The sequence below is a fragment of the Gallinula chloropus genome (genome assembly GCF_964237585.1).
Source record: "Gallinula chloropus genome assembly, chromosome: 3".
NCBI classification, from domain to species: domain Eukaryota; kingdom Metazoa; phylum Chordata; class Aves; order Gruiformes; family Rallidae; genus Gallinula; species Gallinula chloropus.
Window position 1 is genome coordinate 120601477 of NC_140087.1, and position 21085 is coordinate 120622561.

The following is a 21085-nucleotide window of genomic DNA, read 5'->3' on the forward strand; positions in this document are numbered from 1 at the left end:
ACACTGTCAAGAGACCAAAAGGTTTACAAAGCTTTTGGTGTACAAGGAGGAAACTCTAGTTCTGGTTTTCCCCATTTGCTTTGGGATCAAGACAAGAAATACCAGATTTCCCTATAAATTATGATTTGCACATATACAATACTTAGAATATCCTGGCTACAGTAGTGATTATTTAATAATTTATGTCAGCTACAAAAACACCTGGTCTTTAACCTCCATCCAACCACCAGATTACAGGTTTTCTGGTGGTATCTGAAGATCTCCACCCAACTCACCAGCTAAAAATAGTCTCAGCTAAAAGCAGTTTGTCCATGGTCTTGTCTAGTCATATTATGAGAAGCTGAAGGAGCTGAGTTTGTTCAGCCTGGAGAAGAGAAGGCTGTGGGGGGACCTCACTGCAGCCTCCCCGTCCCTGAAGGGACCCCAGGAACAGGAGGGGAATGGGCTTGTTAAAGGGCAGAGACTGGCAGGACAAGGGGGATGGAGTGAAGTTGAAGGAGGAAAGGGTTAGAGGAGAGATTGGCGGAAAGATTTTTTACAGAGAGAGTGGTGAGGGGCTGGAAGGGACTGCCCAGAGGTGATGGGTGCCCATTCCTTGAGGTGTTCAAGACCAGGTTGGCTGGGGCCCTGGGCAACCTTGTGTAGCTCCAGGTGTGGAGGTTGGTGGCCCTGCCTGTGGCAGGGAGTTGGAGCTCTGTGATCCTTGGGGTCCCTTCCAACCCAGACCAGTCTGTGATTCTATGATCTCCAAGGACAAAGTCTTTACAAAACATTTATTTAATGTTTCAAGGATAATGAGCTTGCCGGTGATGGTCAATACAACATTCACGGTATGAAATAGCAACAGTTCTTTTAAGTAGAGAGTTTTACAGAAAAGAGATTCTTCATTGATGACATAACACCCAGAAATACTGATGGAGAACACACTCCATCACTTCTGCAGCAATGACATTTTGTGAGAAAGGCAAGAGCTGCTGACACCAATTTGCTGCCTGTCTGTTCCCACCACTGATGGCCAGCACACTGATACAACAGAACCAAAGTAACTGTGGAGAAAGGCAGCTTTATAAATCCTTGATCTTGTGGGATCATGGCAGTCATGTCTGTTTCTCATTGTGGCCAGGCTTGACTCTGACCTATACCACCCAGCTACATGAAACCCCCACCTTCTCCCACAAGCTGGAGCAGCGTTACCTGCGCTGCTTTTCTGTGCAGATGTGAGAAGGAAAGCCTTCCTCCTGTCTTCCAGCAAAATACCAGAGAATAACTGAGATACAGAAGCCATGCAAATGGGTTTGTGAGACAATGGGAAGAACAGCCAAGAAAAGAGATCCCATGGTGTTGGACTAAAAAGAATTAGTCTCAGCACTGTCCTGAAATTAGATACACTTTCCTGCCAGGCCTTCTACAGCCTCCTCATCTCTTACACACTTTCCCATCCCAATTCACTAGGGAGAAGTGCAGACAGCACAGTAAAAGTGATGAAGAGTAGTTCATCATGGTCTGTAGACCCTAATGACACCCTGTCCAAAAGGTTTAAACAACACTGCAATATGAAAACCCATCACAATGTGACCATGTGTGAGAAATCCCTTAATAATATGCTTTAACCTTCTTTAACTTTTGTTTAGCCCTCAAGTGGTCAGGAAGTTGGACTAGGGGATCATTGCAGGTCACTTCCCACTGAGTATTTATTCTAATTTATATTGGACATAGGGAAGAATTTCCTTACAAGAGGGTGGTGAGGCACTGGAACAGGTCACCCAGAGAAACTGTGAATGCCCCATCCCTGGATGTGTTCCATGTCAGTTTGGAAGCAGCTTTGAGCAATGTGATCTAGTGAAAGATGTCCCTGCCAAGGGCAGAGGGGCTGGACTTGATGATCATTGAAGGTCCTTCCCAACACAACCCATTCTGTGATTCTGCAAATAACATACCATCACCCCACCTTACTTAACTAGTATGGGCTGCTGCAGCATCTGCTGGAAAAAAGTCACCCAAGAACTAGAAGTTGGCAACATAAATGCTCTCAGGAGATTCTTCACCTCCTTCTCCTATCTTGAATAAATCTCTCCTGCTCCTCTGTATTTACCAAACTCATTTCCTGAGTATCGATCTGTACAGCTTTGGGAACCTGATTTATATTCAATATGATATAAAGGGGCAACTTGCCAACCATATCCTGGGGTGCATCAAGCACAGCATGGCCAGCTGGTCCAAGGAGGAGATTGTCACGCTCTATACTGTGCTGGGGTGAACATGAAGAGTTATCATGTTCCCCTCCTATCTTCCTTCATATCCCTAAGCATCTCAGACCAATTCTCTTTGTTCTTTATTAGCATTATTATTCAGTAGTTAGAAAAATGCATCACATTGTTTCTCAAGACAGTTCAAATATTTTGGACATCTAGAAATTCAGAATAAAGACTTGATTTGAAAGAAAATTTCCCTGTATGCTGAATTATTTATTAATTATTTCAGCTACAACGTTGCTTAAATGCATCTTGAATGCTCTTTGACCTTTTAACAAAGCACATGATCTACTCGAGCCCACACAAAAAACCCTCATAGGTTATTTTTGATGGGTGCAACAATGCTTAAGTATTACATCTCCCTGGTAAATGGATTTTAACCCAATTCTAATTATTAATTGAAAATACAGTTTTACCAGTACTGCATAGAAAGGCAAATAGAATGGTGAGTACATACATCAGTCATAGAATCACAGAATGCACTGGGTTGGAAGGGACCTTAAAGATCATCAAGTTTCAACCCCCTGCCATGGGCAGGGGCATCTCTCACTAAACCAGGCTACTCCAGGCCCCATCCAATCTGGCCTTGGACACTTCCAGAGAGGGAGCAGCCACCACTTCCCTGGACACCCTGTGCTAGTGCCTCACCACCCTCACAGTGAAGAATTTTTTCTAATTTCCAATCTAAATCTCCCCCCTTCCAATTTAAAGCCATCCCCCCTCAACCTGTCACTCCATGCCCTTCTAAAAAGCCCCTCCCCAGCTGTCTTGCAGACCTTGACAGCATTAAACATCTCGTAGGAGACTACTTTCAAGTAACTTCAATCAGAAGTTAAATGATTAGACAAATTTTTAGACTTTTTTGTGGGTCAAAACCAGACATTAAGGTCTTTCAGAGGTGCCTTCTCTTAGGGCTGGATAATGTAAGATGGGAGTGAAATCTTTCAATAGTATTCATTGGTGCTGTTGGACCTAAGTTTCCAGGTTTAGGCAACCAAAAGCTGACCAAAAATACACACACAATTTGGAGAAAGTCAACCATGTTGACCAGATCTCCACTTAAACCAGGAGAGCTGCGACATCTGTATTTAGGTGACCCCTGCTGTGTCCATGCTGGTCAGACAAATCTGAATGAAGATTCACACACAGTCACAGAACTGCAGGGGTTGGAAGGGACCTCCAGAGATCATTGAGTTCAACCACTCTGCCAAAGCAGGGTCCCTAGGACAGGTCACACAGAAGATCTTGTCTTCAAAATCAAATAAATGCACAGAACAGAGAGGTCTGGGAGAGACTGGAGGACATGACACAGGGTATAAGGGAGCCCCATATTTTCCAAAGCATAACTGGAAGGCAGGCAGAATGTGTAAGAGGATCTGGTGATCTGGTGAACATCTTGGATCTTTTAGGTCTTTTCCAACCTTGATAATTCTGTGATTCTGTGATTCTGGTGTAACAACAGACATTTCTGTTTAAGCATCTGAACTGGACCTCGTTGCCTCCTTTTTTCATGGACTAGCTGTGCTGTGATGCCTACAAAAAGCTGGACAACTACTGATTCTGTGATAAAATAGAATTAAAAATAGAGCAAATCAGATCAGATATTACATAGAGCTCAGCTATGGAATCACACAAATTGGCTGGTGCTTTATGTGCCATCTCCTTTCCCTTCATTTCTCTGTTGCTCACTAATGTCTTGCCTATATTTAGGCATGTGTTACCAGTAGGAATCTAAACCTACTATGATCCAACCAGGTGTTATTGCCATAGCAATAAAAATAATTAGTGATAATAAAAATAACAGTGTTGTCATTTGCTTTTATCAGCAGATAAACTCATGGGACACTGCTCTCTCAAAACACAGACAAGTATGCTCTTATAAATATTCAGGAGAAAATTGCAGGCAGAGAAAAACAGTCATTCACTGAAAATATTGTTGTTTAGAATAGATTCGTCTTTGACCTCTTGTACCTAATTATACATGAAAACAAAGATTAAAAGCCTACTAATAATCACCATAAACTATGATTAATGATGCCATGCTTCAGTGCCTCAGATTTCCAGACACAAGTACAGTAAATTCACTAGTGGGTTATTTGAAGAATAAAAGAATATTTGCTGTTACTTTGTTTTGACTTTGTCTATTGCTTTTCTTGCATAAAGATTAGAAACAGTCCATAAAAAAATCCCCACAACTCTGCAGGAAAAGGCCTTCTTAGGTTGCTCTCTAATTCTATTAATACACATGCAAATCCAGCTGCTGTTATTCATGCCACATACCCAAGGATATTTGGGCTTCGTGGATATTTGAAAGCTACTGAAGACAGTCCTAAGCATTGAGAAGTCCAGATTTTCCTTCAGAAGTTAAAAGTCAACACACCTGTATTAAAATAAAGATTCCCTTTCTTATCCCTTCCACTTCCTCTCTTCAATTACAAATACAGCTATGCTACAATTGCAACCCAGAAGTGATCCCAAGGATGGCTGTAATGGAATAAAATGGAATAAAAGCATTTTCCAAGGCTGTTCTTAAAAGATACAGCATTATGAACAAAGAAATCCCTTCAGGATAGTGGTGGGTTCATGTTTTCCCCCAGCCTGTGTCATGTGTCCCCCTGTGACAGTGTCATCTTCAACTGCACAAAGGACTGATGGCTTTCCCCCATCTTCAGGGGACTGTTTTATTACTGACTAGCAATATTGAGAGATAAAAGTTAATATTTAGTAGTTCTGGGGAACTGGATAGCACAGCATTTTCACATATAAAATAAGCAAGCTAGAAGTAGTTTAAAGGTAAGAAGAAATCAGAGCCCAGAAGGATTTTTCCCCCTTGAGCCAGAATTGATTCAGCACCACTTGCTTCATAATGCAAACTATTCAGCCATCTCAGCAACCACTGCACTGGCTAATAATCCCCTTCATTAAAAAAGATGCAGAGTCAAATCTCAGCTTCTCACTGTGATATGGAAAAACAACATTTCCTAAACTAGAAATATAGGTCAGAAAGAGTCTATTCTAATTTACATGGATAAAAGGAGTCTCATATGCAAATTAGGTCATGACAGCTAAAATTCCTGGGGACTCAAAGTAGCTTAATAATACGTATTTATTTTTAATGCATATTTAGTTCTAGAGAAGGGACAAAGAACAGGAACAACATAAAATTAGGCATTTCAGTTCATGGAAGAAAGGAAGTTGCCTTCTTAAAGCGTAATAGGGGTTAGGACCATTGGCAAAGACACTGCTACTCTGCAAAAAAGTACAGAGAGCAGGTATTTGAGTGATTATGGCAAGGGAATCACTAAACTGGTTGCTGGTGGGATGGCTAGACATCAGTAAACTAAGTCCCATCACTGAGAGTTCATCAGCTGAAGCAGGAACTAGAGGAACCTGAAGGCAGTAGAAGACAGCATTTCCTATCAAACAACTAACATAGCCCATGTTTCTATTGTCAAGTATTCAGTGCTGCATGAACCAATACACATTTATCTTTATTGTGTCTCAGCCTATCGATTTCCATGGGTTTTTTAATTTATCAACACAGGGCTGTGCTTTATTCGTTTCCTCCAAGAGCCTCCTAGCAATGTCTTTACCACAGATTTAATTAGCATCCTCTCCACTATATCCTCCAAGTCATTAATGAAAATATTGAAGAGTATTGGACCAAGAAGGGCTCCCTGAGGGGTCGGTAATTCTATTTTGAATATATTTAATATGTCTGTTGACAATAGATTTTGTATTTCTACTGCTTTTTGTTACACCTTGTAATAACACTGAAGCTATCAGGACTCTTAATAACGTTTGAAATGCAAGACAAAAGGTGCTCTGTGCTTTAATCTCCGACTTGCAAATTTCATTCAAATAATAAAAGCAAGAGAGTTACAGAAACATTAAGACAAAAAAATCAGAAATGGTTATATTTTACATAGAGAGATTACTTTCTTTCCCTTTAATCCCTAAATGAAGTTACAGGCCTGTAGCAGAATACATAATGCTGGTTTAGGGTCGCTGTAGTGTTTTTTTATGTGTACAGCTGTTCTTCCACTGGTATAAGTAGACACATCTGCTCATTAGCAATACAATGTCATTTCTAGTGTCTAATTTTAATTATTTGCAGATGATAGATTCCTTATGCAATGTCTAAAAAAAGTACAGTCCTTCAAAACTGGTGAGAAATAAATATACCCTCTGCAACTAAAATGGGTCAGCACAATGAAAAACAGATATTAATCTGGAGAATTCATGTATCAGCACCAAGGCTAAATGCCAAAATGTTTGGAAGGTCACAGGGAGGAGAAACAGCTCATACATCTCTTCTTTATCGTGGATACACAAGACATATGGACTAAGAGATGTTCTGAATGAATCTGGCAGGTGATGAGTTTGTTGTAGTACAGATGGTCCTCAACTGCTGGAAAAATATCAGTTCTGCTTACATTTCCTGTGCAAACACAGGCAAGATAAGGACTTCTTCACGACAGAAAGGAGGAATGAGATCCCTCACCAGTGACAAAGAATCATTGAAGCTAGAAGAAAATTTCCAGAAGCTTGTGGGCAGAAGACCATGGGTGCCTCTGCCCTTCAACCCCTTGTCAGACACCAGCCAAAGCTATGGAGTCCTGGCTTCCTCTCAGCTCCTTCCATGAATTCAAAATTCCAAACAGAAAGCCAGAAGCATCAATGAGAAAGGATGGGATCTGCATACAACACGGCGTTCCCCAGAGAACAGTAGTTGTACATATTTTTTTGTGGGCTGGGAAGGATTAGGTCCTCTTGATAAAGATGGGGAGCAGAACTACCAAAACAAGCACCTGTTTTTGCTCACGTTCAAGAAAGAGTTAAAATAGGCAAGCTGAATTTTCATTTGCCCCAAACATGTTTTAAAGAGAAATAAACCACACTTGTTTTGTCTTATGTACAGACACTGAAATCAACAAGGAGCCTTTCCTTAAAGTTTCCTTGGGCTGGGCTTAAATCTTTGACACATTACAGAATCACAAGGTTGGAAAAGACCTTTAAGATCATCAAGTCCAACCATCCCTGTCCTGTGCTGACCCAGATCTCTCAGCACCTCATCTCCCCCCTTTTAAACCTCCCCCAGGGTGGGGACTCAGCCCCCTCCCTGGGCAGCCTGTGCCACAGCCCCACAACTCTGCCAGGGAAGAACTTTGCCCTCCCAGCTGAGCTGACCCTGCCCTGGGGCAGCTTGAGCCCATTGCCCCTTGGCCCATCTCCTGGCCCCTGGCTGAAGAGACCATCGCCCACCTCTCTGCACCCTCTTGGCAGGGCAGGGGAGGCGGGGAGAAGGTCTCCCCTCAGCCTCCTCTTCTCCAGGCTCAACACCCCCAGCTCCCTCAGCTGCTCCTCAGAGGATTTGCCCTCCAGCCCCTTCCCCAGCCTGGTTGCCCTTCTCTGGACTCACTCCAGGACCTCCATGTCCTTCTTATGGTGAGGGGCCCAGAACTGGACCAGCACTCAAGGTGCACCTTCACCAATGCTAAGTACAGGGGCACAACCACCTCCCCAGACCTACAACCACACACAGGGTAAGGATAATTATGAACAGTTATCTGCTTTACAGGAATCACATCTGCACCACGGCCAACTCCCCTTGTATCAAATAAGATTTTTCCAAATGTTTGGAGAAATTGTTTCTGACACCCCACAAAGAGCAGCCAAACTTTCTCATCAGATAAAATATGGCATCTTCTTCCCTGAACATAAGCACAGCTGGGTTTTGCTGACACACTCTATGACAGTGCTAATGCCAGAAGGGTGGTCCCACTAGCACTCATGCTCCTGGCAACTTCAGTCCTGGCTGAAAATTACATTTTACTTCAATTCATGCAGGGTTAATTTTCAGCTTGATCAGAGAACTTTACGATTGCCAGTGCCAACACGGAGACAGAGGTTGTATCCTGCAGACAGGTCAGGGAGAGAGAAGGAAATTGCCCCTTTCCATAACAGTTAAAGATTAGCTTATAGCAATGGTGGAACTACAGGCTGAGACAACACAAACTGTAGGTCTGAAAGTCCACATCCCTTTAGGTACACAGCATGGAGGTGCCAGCAGGACAATCATCAGGGAGCAATTTGAGGGTGATAATCAGGTTTTATCTTAAAAATCTGGGAAGAGATGGTCAGGTTTATACCTAAAAAAATCTGGAAGGCTCTAAGGGCATCCTCATAGCCCCAAATTAGGGTGATACAGAATCTCCCTACACCCCTGTAGACTTCAGAAAACTAAAATTATGTACAGAGAGAACAGCCATAAGATATTTTTCCCATATTTTAGGCATATCACATTGATTCTCATTTTCTGTATCAGTGACAAAGAAGCAACCACCTCAAGCACTTCTAGAGCTATACAGAGCAATCCTCTTATCTATAAGATCATTCCTAAGAGAAAAGGAATGCTGATCTGTGCATTAGAGGCTGAACAGAGATGACAACCATATGTCACTTGGCAGAAGTCGGGGGGTTGTTTGTTGCTTCTTCAGGATCCCAAATGTAATGAATTATAAAATAGAGCCTAAATTAATAAGTCAAGGAGGACTTTATCAGGGCCCCACACATAGGAGATGCTCATCTGGGAGAATCTCTTTCAACTCCTAGGCTGTTTGACTTGATCAAAGGTTCTTGCTTTTGAATAGACTTCTCAATAATACTCAGAGTCAAGAGCTTCATGAAACAAGGGCCAGCCTGCCTCCCAGAGAACATTCGAATCCCAGTGAGATGTCAGTCTCATCTTAAAGGCAGGAGGTCCAACTGTTAGGAAAGCAGGAACTTTTGAATATTAATACACAAGAATGAATCGTAAGACTGCCAGTCTGTACTCTTTAGCAACTTGGTACCATCTAGACTGCTATTTGAATGGTCTTTAACTGCAACAGAATGTACACATTTGATGTTTAATGACATCAGAAGAATTAAACAAGTCCATTATCTCTGCTGGTGGTAGAAGGGCTTAAATGGTGTTAACCCAACTTCTGGTGAAAAATAAGTCAGTTCCACAGATGAAACCTTTTTAATTTTGAGCAAGAGCTACTCTCATGAAGACCAGAATTTGCTGGATATATGAGACACTGGATTCATCCAAAGAGTGTGCTGAATTTCATGAATAAGAAATCTTCCTAATTTGTCTGCTTAGTAGAAAAAAAAAGTTCTTTGACAGACTGAGTCCTGCATTCCCACAAGGCTGGCTAAATAAGACTTACAGTGTGCAGGCAGCTGAACCTCAGGAAAGGAGAAAAACATGATGGGTCAGAAGATAACTCTCACTTTTAGTATTTTTACATAAAATCATGTTCTCATAGCAAGCTATAAGCAAGGAGTAGATACAAGTCAAAGCAAAGAAACAATGCCACCTTGAAGATCTTCAACTGCAAACTGCTCAAACTGGAAAGGGTATATAAACATATAATCTTATGGCTACACATAGAGACTAGGGGATTGGACACCAGAGGAGAGCCATGCTGAGAGAGTTTCAGGGTTTCAGTTGACAGTGAGTTACCCATGAGCCAGCAGCGTGCCCAGGCAGCCAGGAGGGGGAACTGCATCCTGGGGTGCGTCACGCACTGCACAGCCAGGGAGGGGATTGTCCCGCTCTGCACTGCGCTGGGGAGGCCTCACCTCAAGTCCTGGGGGCAGGTTTGGGTGTCACAGGACAAGAGGGACAGGGAACTATTGGAGAGTGTCCAGAGAATGGGGAAGGGTATATAAGGGAAGTCTTATGAGGACAGGCTGAAGGCCCTGGGTTTGTTCAGCCTGGAGAAGAGGAGGCTGAGGGGAGACCTCATGGGGTCTGTGGCTGTCTCATGAGGGGGAGAGAAGAGGCAGGTGCTGATCTCACTCTTCTCTTTGGGGACAAGGGATAGAACTCAAGGGAAAAGCATGAAGCTGTCAGGGAAATTTAGGCTGGCTGTTAGGAAGAGGTTCTGTACTGACAGGGGGGTCAGGCACTGGCACAGGTTCCCCAGGGAAGGGGTCACAGTCCCGAGCTGGGCTGAGGTCAAGAAATGTCTGGACGGTGCCCTCAGTGCCATCTCTGACTTGGCTGGGCCTGTGTGGAGCCAGGAGTGGGACTGGATGGTCCTTGTGTGTCCCTCCCAGCTCAGGAGATTCTGTGATTCTGTCTTACAAAACAATGAAACTTGGAAGTGGATCCTTATGGTTTAGGTTTTCCTAAAAATCAAGAAAGGTGGTAGAGAAGTGATGAGCTTTGCAGAGTTCTTAAACAGAGATCAGCATTAAGCAACCACAAAGATACCCAAGTAAAGCAACCTGTCCAAGTCTAGGTAAGCAAAGTCTTCAGAGAACACAATGGTCTTCTCTGTGGGTAAAGTGATGCTCTTACTTTTAGCAAATTATTACAGAAGAACCATTTGGAAATTCCACTGAGCCAAGCCTAGATTAAGGCTTAGGTATGTTTACACCAAGCATTGCAGCGACACATAGACAGATACCTGAGTCAGTTGTGAATGACTTGGGTATCTACACAGCTCAGTTTCATGTGGACATATTAGTGTGCATCCCAGAAGGAATATAGCCACATTAGCATGGCTCTGTGCCCAAGCTAATTAGGTGGTTTCCCCAGTTGCCAGAAATCAAAGACTGATTCATACATCCACCAGCATCCACCCTTCTTCTGAAAGCACAGACTGGAACTGTTTTGAACCTCAGTTATGTGAGAATGCAAAGTGAATATCAAGACATATTGTCAGCATTTTATTTTGTGTTGAAGCCAGAAGGAATCAAATTCAGCTGATCTGACCTGTTTTCACAACTACTACACTTCATCCACATGCCACTGTGTCCAGCATATGAACTTCAGTCACCTTAAGTCACTGAAGTCCTTTAGAAACTGACCTGTTGTATAAGAGCCACAGGCAGAGCCCAACCATACACTTCAAAGCCAAGACTACAGACATGGCAGACAACTGATTAGGTGGTAGTTGCCCAGATTATTTCAGCAACAGTCCATTCCTCATACTGCTCTGGAAGGTGAAGAATGCCATAGCCCTGCCCATCAGTTCCCAGCTCTGGCAATCAGGATGAATCCCAACATCTGAGCAAGACACATGAGCCAATTATCTAGAAATAGGATTCTCTGTTATATCAAAATAACCAGCTCATTACACCAAAGCCACCCTCTGGTGATGGCCAATATCTGATGATCTAGAGAAAAAAGAACTAAAAATCCCCTAAAAACAACCACTGGTAGGACAGGGAGAAAAAAAAACCTCCTTCCTGACCCTTATGAGCAAACCACCAAAGTCCTGAAGCATGTTTGAAGATAGTCATTGTCTTAAAGCAGAGCTGTGAGTATTTCAAGGCTGGTGCAGACAAATTGCTCTGACACAACTATAAGGAAAGGAGTTGAAAAGGGAGGCTCATAAATCAACAGATCCCAGTATAGGCCACCACGCTTCACACCCAGGCAGAGAATTTCTTCCTGTGACTTGAATCTAGCACCTCTTTTAAAATGATAAATGATCTCATCTTAAAAGGCTCAAAAGGATGGTGATGGAAAAAGACTCCAATGTTTAATTACACTGAAAGCTGTGAAATTAATGTATTCTGAGGTGGAACTTCTCAAACTTTAGCTTCCAGCTACCGCAACTTGTAATGGGTTACCAGTGGTTGGGTTGTCTACCTCACTGAGGTTTAGCCTGGAGAAGGAAAGCTAATTGCAGCACACCAATACTTAAAGGGGTCCTACAGAAAAGTGGGAGAGGGACTGTTCATCAGGGAGCACAGTGACAGGAGAAGGGGTAATGCCTTCAAGCTGAAGGAAGGCAGGTTTAGATTAGATGTTAGGAAGAAACTCTTAACTCTAAGGGTGGGGAGGCCCTGGCACAGGGTGCCCAGAGAGACTGTGGAAGCCCCATCCCTGGAGGTGTTCAAGGCCAGGTTGGATGGGGCTTTGGGCACCCTGGCCTAGTGAGGGTGTCCCTGCCCATGGCAGGGGAGTTGAACTAGATGATCTTTGAGGTCCCTTCCAACCCAAAGCATTCTATGACTCCATGATCTGCTGTTGGGTGGCTATGTAAGTACCTACAAAGATTACTTGATCACAGTGTTACGTCTCTTCAACTAGTTGAACATGTTTATTCACAGTACCAGGCTAGTTTTTTAGGCTCTGTATCCTTTTTCTGTCTCTTCTGAATTGCCAGCAAGATCTCTGCACAGCTCTGTGTGCTATGTACACACAGAAACTGCACTAAATGGTCTGAGATTTTACTGAATGTGGATACAGAAAACAGCTGTCATGCTCCTGACTACGGCTTCCCTTTTCATATAGGCAGGAGTTGTAATAGCCGTTTTTGTCTTTGCACTGTGCTGTGGGCTCAGTGGAAGACACTCATGCCCCAGTAACCCCTGGATCCTTCCCAGAGTTACTTTTTTCCCAGGATAGTATCACATTTTGAAGGTATCATCTGCATTTTTTGTTCCCAGATGTAGAAACAAGTGGCATAATTATGATAGCTGTTAAAATATTGAAATGAGTTACTGTGTGCAATATTTCTGGGAAATGGTAGAAAGGATGATGTTTATTGAAACTATATAAACATGTAAAATGTTTTCTCAACACAGTTTCCCATTTATGTTTGCACAGATGTGTGTAATGTCATCATGAAGCCTCTTCCAAGAAAGATAAATTAAAGCAAAAGGTTTGAATACAGCAAATAGAGGCAGTAATAGAGCATTCTAGCTATGAACCATCTCTTACCCCTTTTGGTTTTCTTTTTCTAATCATAAAAGATATTCACTGCCATTGAAAATAGAAAAAACCCTAAAATTTGTTATGAAGGATAAAGGTCTTTGGCACAAGTAAAATGACCAGTTCTAAAGCTGCAAAAGAAATATGCTTTAATTTAAGAGACAAAAGATAGTATTACAGAAGAAATTGTCATAATCAAAGTTGAAAAAAAAATAAATTCTATTGTCTACTGTGGCTCTCTGTGGGAATTTTCCCAGCACAGACAGCTGTAAAGGAGGAGGGGTATTGTGAGCTTCTCTACTCTCATTCTCTCGCTCCCTCTCTTTCTCTGTCAATAAATGTCTGCAATCATATTCTTGAGCTCCAGTGTGATTTCAAGGTTCATCTCTTCCATGCAGCTCAAACACTAATTATCCCAGCTGTAATTAGTAAGATAATTAAATACTGGCTCACTCATCACTCTACCTTGTGTCGGGTCATGATTCTCCCAGAAGACCTTGAGCAGTTTCTCAAAGCTGATGTTTTCTGGCTGATATACTACTCGAACAGCCTCTGTGTGGCCAGTTTTACCTTAAAAGAAAAAAACAAAATCAGATGTTATTAGTGACAATTAGCTAGACCATTTCTAGGGTTTTTTTTTAATATCTGAAATTCAAAGCACAATCCTTTCTTTTCCTAAGGATGTTTTGATTTACCATCAGTTACATTTAAACCTTTTCTACACAATTTTATATACATGCCAACTCTAAGATATCTGTTAATTTGGCCAAGGCCATCATGAAATAAACTATCCAGAGAGGCAATAAGGTAAGATAGAGATGTTACTACAGTAGTTTGTCAGTTTACAGAAATTATGACTAAATGAGATTTATTTTTAAAAAATATTAAATATTTGTAACTGAAAACTATTAAAATATTCCAAAATATTCTAAATGCAACATTAAAATATGAACACTTGTATGTCCAAGTTGTCTTGACAGTATAAAACTGGGCTTCATTTCCATGAAGTAAGATGTGGATAAAAACAATTGACTGATGACAAAAATAAATTTCAAGGGCCTGTTTACACAAGATCATACAAATCTTTTCAGGCTGTTTCACATCACCCAAATCACTGATGTTAAATGGCTTCAAAAAGAGTCAAAGACAGTCTGACTGCACTTCGTGACAGCAGATGAAGTTCAAGGAAGATCAGCAGGTATTACAGCATGTTAAAACCTATTATTCCTATTTTTCCGTTACATTTTGGGCATGACTTTTTCATTCCTTATGTGTATAATCACTCACAATAGTACTGAAAGTTCCTGCTTCATAAAAAGCATAGGATCTGGCCACATAATTTACTCCAATTCTAACTAATAGATTGAAGAGTGTTCCAACAACTCAGGGTAAAAGTCCATTACACTCACTGCTACACAAGGATTTATACATTATACTTTATAAATTGTATATATTTTTCAATTTTTCTAAATATAGGCATGTTTGTTGTCATAATATAAGTCTTGATGGGAAAAAAAACCCAGAAAACTTATCCTGTTGTTTAATTAAATCATAATAAATAGTAAAAAAAGTGAACTAGACAGCCAGATCTGGGGCCCAAAATACAAGACAGATGTAGAGAGGGTTCAGAGGAGGCCACAAAGATGCTCAAAGGGCTGAAGCATCTCCCCTATGAAGAGAGGCTGAGGGAGCTGGGCTTGTTCAGCCTAGAGAAGAGAAGGCTGTGGGGGGACCTCACTGCAGCCTTCTCATCCCTGAAGGGACCCCAGGAACAGGAGGGGAATGGGCTTGTTAAAGGGCAGAGACTGGCAGGACAAGGGGAATGGAGTGAAGCTGGAGGAGGGAAGGCTGTGAAGAGAGACTGGGGGGAAGTTCTTTGCAGAGAGAGTGGTGAGGGGCTGGAAGGGGCTGCCCAGAGAGGGGGTGGGTGCCCTGTCCTGGGGGTGTTCAAGGCCAGGTTGGCTGGGGCCCTGGGCACCCTTGTGTAGCTCCAGGCCTGGAGGTTGGTGTCCCTGCCTGTGGGAGGGGGGTTGGAACTCTATGATCGTTGGGGTCTCATCTAACCCATACCATGCTGATTCTACGACCTGCTGTTGGGTGGGTATGTAATAGGCTCCTTGATCAGGCTAGGCCAGGTTTTTGTTTCATTTATATCAGCATAAACTTCAGATTTAGTCAGAATTGTTGAATTTCACACAGTGTAACAAGCAGGTGAATCTGTCCCAGTGATGGGTTCTGGATTAGCTATCACCAAACAAGCAAAATCAGAGACAAAGAGTAAGGGAGCAATGTTTGGCAGAAACAATGATTCAAGAGAATCGTTGAAAAATCAAGAGAAATTTGAATTTAAAAAAACCCCAAAACTATAAAGAAAGAAAAAGGATGTTATATTAGAGACAATGGAAAGTATGCTAGCATTATATCACAGAATCACAGAATGATGGGGGTTGGAAGGAACTTGCCAGAACAGAAAAACCTAGATTAGGTCACACAACACCACATCCAGGTGGGGTTTGAATGTCTCTAGAGAAGGAGACTCGACAAGCAATTTGGGAAGACTGTTCCAGCACTCTCAGAAGGAAAAAGTCTTTAGTCTTTCCTTATGTTCACATGGAACCTCCTAAGCTCCATCTTGCACACATTGCCTCTTATCCAATCATTGGACATCATTGAGCAGAGCCTGGCTCCATCCTCCTGACTCTCACCCTTTACATATTGATAGACATTGATGAGGTCACCCCTCAGTCTCCTCTTCTCCAAGCTAAGGAGGCCCAGCATCTTCAACCTGTCCTCATAAGGAAGGGGTTCCACTCCCTTAATCAATGCACTTAATCTAAAATGAAGAATACCTAAATGAGGCAGAGAGGTGACCTAGATATGAAAAAGTATTTAAAAGATAAGGATTAAATTTAGTCCAGAATGCTGTGGAGTAGGAATGAACACGTATCTATAGTGAACATTTTAATAAAGTGAAATTGGTCCCCATCCAGCATGCTCCTCAATACAAAGATCTGCTCACTGGGATTAAAAGACTAAAACACACAAGTTTCATGTAACCTATGGCAAAAGCCACGTCCCCCAGTCCATCAGTCCTACCCAGGCAGATAATAGCCCAACTCTTCCATCACATGCACTACAACTATTGAAGTCCATGGAAACAACTTGCTACCTGAAGTCAAATTTTGATGGTAGATTAGCAGACAGGGATCATACATTTTGTAGATTAAAAATACTAGTCAGAAATAACTGGTTTAATAATAAAGTGAAGCTGATGGTCAGTTTAGGTCAGGGATAGAATTTATTCCAGACTTCATGATTTAGTATGGATTACCAGTGAAAATAATGGGGTTTGCCTCAGCTGAAGCCCAGGTCAACTTCTGCTGTTGCTTGAAATAAAGGACAGTGGTTTCTCAAGCTCTTACAAGCCTACATTGTATAACTAAAACGAGATTAAGGAGTGGCTTCTGACTTATTAGTGGGGTTATTTTTTTATGGGGTTTTTGTTGGTTGTTGGGGGGGTTTTTTGTAAGCCAGTGTGAACCTTATGAAAGGTTCTTATCACTCAGGAGCAAATTGCTTGTCTGAGATGACTAGCTTTAGATCACAAGAGAGTTTCTTAAAGAACTTCAAAACAACAGAGGCATTACCTTTCCTCTCAATTGAAGCAGCAATTACATCTTGTCAACACTGTCTGCTCTGACTAATCCAGAAGTTCAAAGAATCAGCTTTCTTCTTTTCCTCTGAATAAGGAAATAATGGTGCTACTCTTAGAACTATAGCCTGACCTCAAGAAAAAAAACCCTCAGATGTGTGGCTAACAGACTGTTAGAACCTAGAGCATATTTAAAATCAATATTCATCCTCAGAGGAAAAGCAAGGAGGTAATGCCACTGGTTCTATCAGATTCACCTCTAATTTTCCTCAAAGCCTTTCCAAAATCTAGTGGATTTTCTTTGAGAGTATGGTGTGGCAATATCTACTAGAAACAATCTTAATCATTTCTAGTGATCACTCCTACTTCTCAACAATTTCAGTGGAAACTATGCCAATCAGCTGGGCACACATGAGCAAATAGACAGGTAAAAGGCTCCATGTAGGACAGATTAAGCACAAAATTTCCTAGCAGAAGGGCAGAGAGTAAACAGCATCAAGGAGCAAGGAAGAGAAAAAGAGCCATCTTTCCAATATGTTTCACAGAAAAAGGAATCAAAAGATACTAGGAGGTTACCCTGAGTAGCACATGGAAACTACCAGCTCATCAATGCTGAATATAACTCTGCTGCAGCCACAGTGGCAAAAGGGAACTTAAATTGGCTTCTCCCTGTTCATCTTATATCACTTTTAGCATCAGGCTTCAGTTTGACAATGCAAACAGAATAATCACATTTCAGTTTGAGCTTCATATATTTGGTGTGCTACACCAGCAAAAGAACAGAGCAGGCATCAACCCAGCTAACCACTCCTCTGTATTGAAAATAAATTCATTCCAATATTTCTAATCACATCTTTCTCTTTTTTTAAGATTTCTTAAAATTGAGAGACAGTAATCAAACACTGAACCCACCTGTTCTCAAAAAAGCTGCATGTCTTTTAAAAAAGGAATTTAACAGGCTGACACTGAGCAGCTGAAATGTTTTTAAATGACTAGTGATAGATTCTGTTCTTTCAGTGATGCTCAGCTCTTCACCTTAGTGCCTCCTCCAGAATTGTTCATGAAAAGTCCATTTATATTAAGTCAGGGAGTGTCCTCAGTTCACCTACTGCTTTTAATTAGCCGATCTCCAATGTTCCCCAGTGAAAGCATGCTTCACTTAAACTTACAAAAGTTTTAACAAGAACATTTCTAGAAGCCTTCTACCAAAAAAAGCTCAGTGTGTGAACCGTGTTTTTTGAATAATGTATTGAACCACTAAATATAATTTCATTTGCTGTTAACTGTGCAAATAGAAATCCTTTATTTATAGGTGCCATTATTGGATTTCCAGTTATGGTGCTCAGTTCTCCTTCAGCTTTAGAAGGAGCTTAGCCATTGAAGAACCTCACTGCAGATGATAAGACTTTATTACACCGTGGCAGAGAGGGCTGTGTGCCAACAGCAGATTGTCTGTTTATCCTATATCCATTTCCCACTTAGAAAACATAGCCACTCTCAGAGGATTAGCTACAGTGAGCTCTTTCAGTAGGGATTCAAACTCTGGCAAAAAATATTCCTGTAAAGAGCAATGGAAAAAAAAGACATCTGAGTGACACCTCGGTGCTTCCTTTCAATTTTTTTCTTCCTAATAGTGTTTAGATTTTCACCTTCTTAATCATCTCCCAGGTGAGTGCCCAAGCTGACGGATTATAGAAGTGAACTTACTCTTTTTAACTTGCTGTATCCAGTAAGCATTTAATTATTTCCAGCAAAGTGGAACAACTTCAAAGGGCAGGCTTGAGAGCACCTCACCTGTGAATACCCAGCCACCCAGGAGCTACATGACATGTGGGCTTCATCTCTATCCAGCCCAGCCTTGGGTGAATTAAATAATAAAACTCAAGCCATGACAAAACTACTCCCTCCTGCCCCACTTTAATAAAAAAAGGACTTGCCTCTCTTTACCCACTGGGTCTAAGTGTAGTAAATGTCTAAATATAATGTGAAGAACTGGGTGGCAGATATTCAGCTGATGCACATTTAGTCCCTTATTGATTCTGGAGCTAAAGCAATTTTTGTGGTTAAAGCCCAGGCCCAAGTGAATATGCAAAGTACTACTTGAAAAAGGAGTAGGTCTTTTGTGCATCTATTTCTCCAACTAGGCTGGGAATTTTTATTATGCTGTAGTTATTAATGAAACCTCTGGTTTCTTCCCCCTACTAGGAAGTCATCCCTTGTATCTGTGATATTTTTTTCCTGAATATTTTAAGTGAATTAATAGAATCACAGAATAGAATCACAGAATTGTTTTGGTTGGAAAAGACCTTTATAAAGAAGTCCAAGTGTTAACCTAACACTTCCAAGGTCACCACTAAACGTAAGCACCACATCTACACATCTTTTCATTATCTCCAGGGATGGTGACTCAACCATTTCCCTGGGCAGCCTGTTTCAGCACTTGAGAACCCTTTTAGGGAAGACATTTTAATATCTAATCTAAACTTCCCTTGGCACAACTTGAGGGTATTTCCTCTTGTCGTATTGCTTGTTCCTTGGCAGAAGAGAACAACCCCCCAGCTCACTACACCCTCCCCTCAGACTTCTCTTTGCCAGGTTCAACAGCCCCAGTTCCCTCAGCCACTGCCCAACAGACCTGTGCTCCAGAGCCTTCATTGCTCCATTGCCCTTCTCTGGACATGCTCCAGCACCTCAACATCCTTCCTATAGCAAAGGGTCCAAACCTAAACCCAGCACTTAAGGGGTGGCCTCACCAGTGCCAAGGAGAGGGGGAACAATCCCTGCCCTGGTCCTACTTGCTACACCATTGCTGATACAATACAATCTAATTAATCCATTGCACAATCATTTTGTTAACCAATTTTGATTGCATAAAAATGTCCTAGTTCAGGCCACCAGCCTCTCTCTGCCCATGGCCATAAGCAGATGTCTAAGGAAGGGTTGAAAACCCGTATGTGAGATATCCACCACACTATGTGAAGATCCAACTGCCTTCATTCATGGATCCCACTGGCTTCTTCTGAGAGCCCCTTGTAAGCTCACAGAGATGGTGAGCAGCCTCCTGCAACTCAGTTTCCAGACTACTCTGTAGTTTTTCAGGGTGATTTTCCCACTGTTGGGAAGAGACTATAAAATATATTCAGGCAAACAATAGCACTAACATGTGGCTACTCGTTTTTTTACTTTCTTCTTCGTATTTCCAATAACTTTAATGACTTTGTTAGCATTGAACTGGGAGATAATGTTTGGTTTATTATCCGCTGTGAATTCCTGCTTTACAACATAATGCTTTACCTTCTCAGTGTGATCCATGCTCTTTTATACAGTTGTATTTAAATATGCCAATCTTATACAGCAAGAAGGCAATTTATCACTGTGGGCCAGACAATCTTGAAGTTGTTAATCAAAATAAAATTTTCCATAAACTCTAGAAATTTCTGCCTGGACCACAGGAAATTGTGTCTCTTCCAGCACCTACAGAAAGCAGCCTACAGCAACTATGATGTGGTGTATGTGGTGCATACATCTGAAGAGGGAATTTTCTTAAGTTTTATTTATTTCTTTCAGTAGAGGAAGGATTAACCACACAGTAAATGAAAATTTTAAAAGACAATCAAATTTGCTGATAGAACAATGAGTGGCTATAAAATGCCACTGTTAGGATCACTTTTTTACCCCATCAAATCTAAATTAAGAGAATAAAGGTGACAAAACTGGGGTACAAAATGCTGTTATTGGTAACTTTTTTTCACAGAAATTGAGTCAAATTTTAAAATTAAGCTGAATGAACCTGTTTTATTTGCAAGTATTTAAAAATTATATGGTATAGCTATAAAAGAAGTTCTTTCTTTTGTTTGTTAAAATCTTATATATTCTTTGAGGGGCAAGTTGGTTTTGATAATCAGAACACTTGAAAGCAAGATGCTACTGACTACTGACAACACTTTCTCTATTCTTAAGATAGCTGAACATTGAAGAACCATAAAAGGAAAAAGAAAACCCATAACAGACAGTTATATAGTCTTAGGACAAAAGGAAACAGCAAAACTTTACTATCTTGTCCACTGCTCTTGCATGTCCACACTCCAAGCACTTCATGAGGGATTACTTTGGGCTCACTCTGCACTGAGTGTTTTGCACAGTTGGAGTGCATTAAGTGTGCTCCTAGAGTATATTTTAACTTAACATAATGGAAAAGGTTTCTCAGGTTTATAAGATACCCCAGTGGTTTCTTGCAGATGTCAGCAGAAAGCTTATTTAGCATTTGCACTGGGAGAAATGTCTACATCCTAGGGAAACCAGTTGGGTTATGATATGTGATATGGGCTCTCTCTGCTTTGAGTTCTGTTGCTTTGTTAGTCAACACACAGCAGAGATCACTGAACTGGATGAACCAGGTCATCTTCAGGGTTTGTCCTGATATTGCTCCTGGACAACACAACAGTGTATTTCATGTGG

The 21085-nt window shown here is 41.5% G+C and overlaps 1 protein-coding gene across 1 annotated transcript in view; it reads right to left on the bottom strand.

Moving 5' to 3' along the window:
• The window catches only part of MSRA (methionine sulfoxide reductase A), a gene marked incomplete at its 5' end in the record, with an annotated part of 332571 nt that overhangs the window by 126464 nt on the left and 185022 nt on the right, over positions 1 to 21085 (bottom strand). The window contains one exon of the mRNA XM_084261893.1: positions 13441 to 13545. Within this exon, the coding sequence (XP_084118019.1) occupies positions 13441 to 13545 (105 nt within the window). The remainder of the gene's footprint in view (positions 1 to 13440; positions 13546 to 21085) is intronic.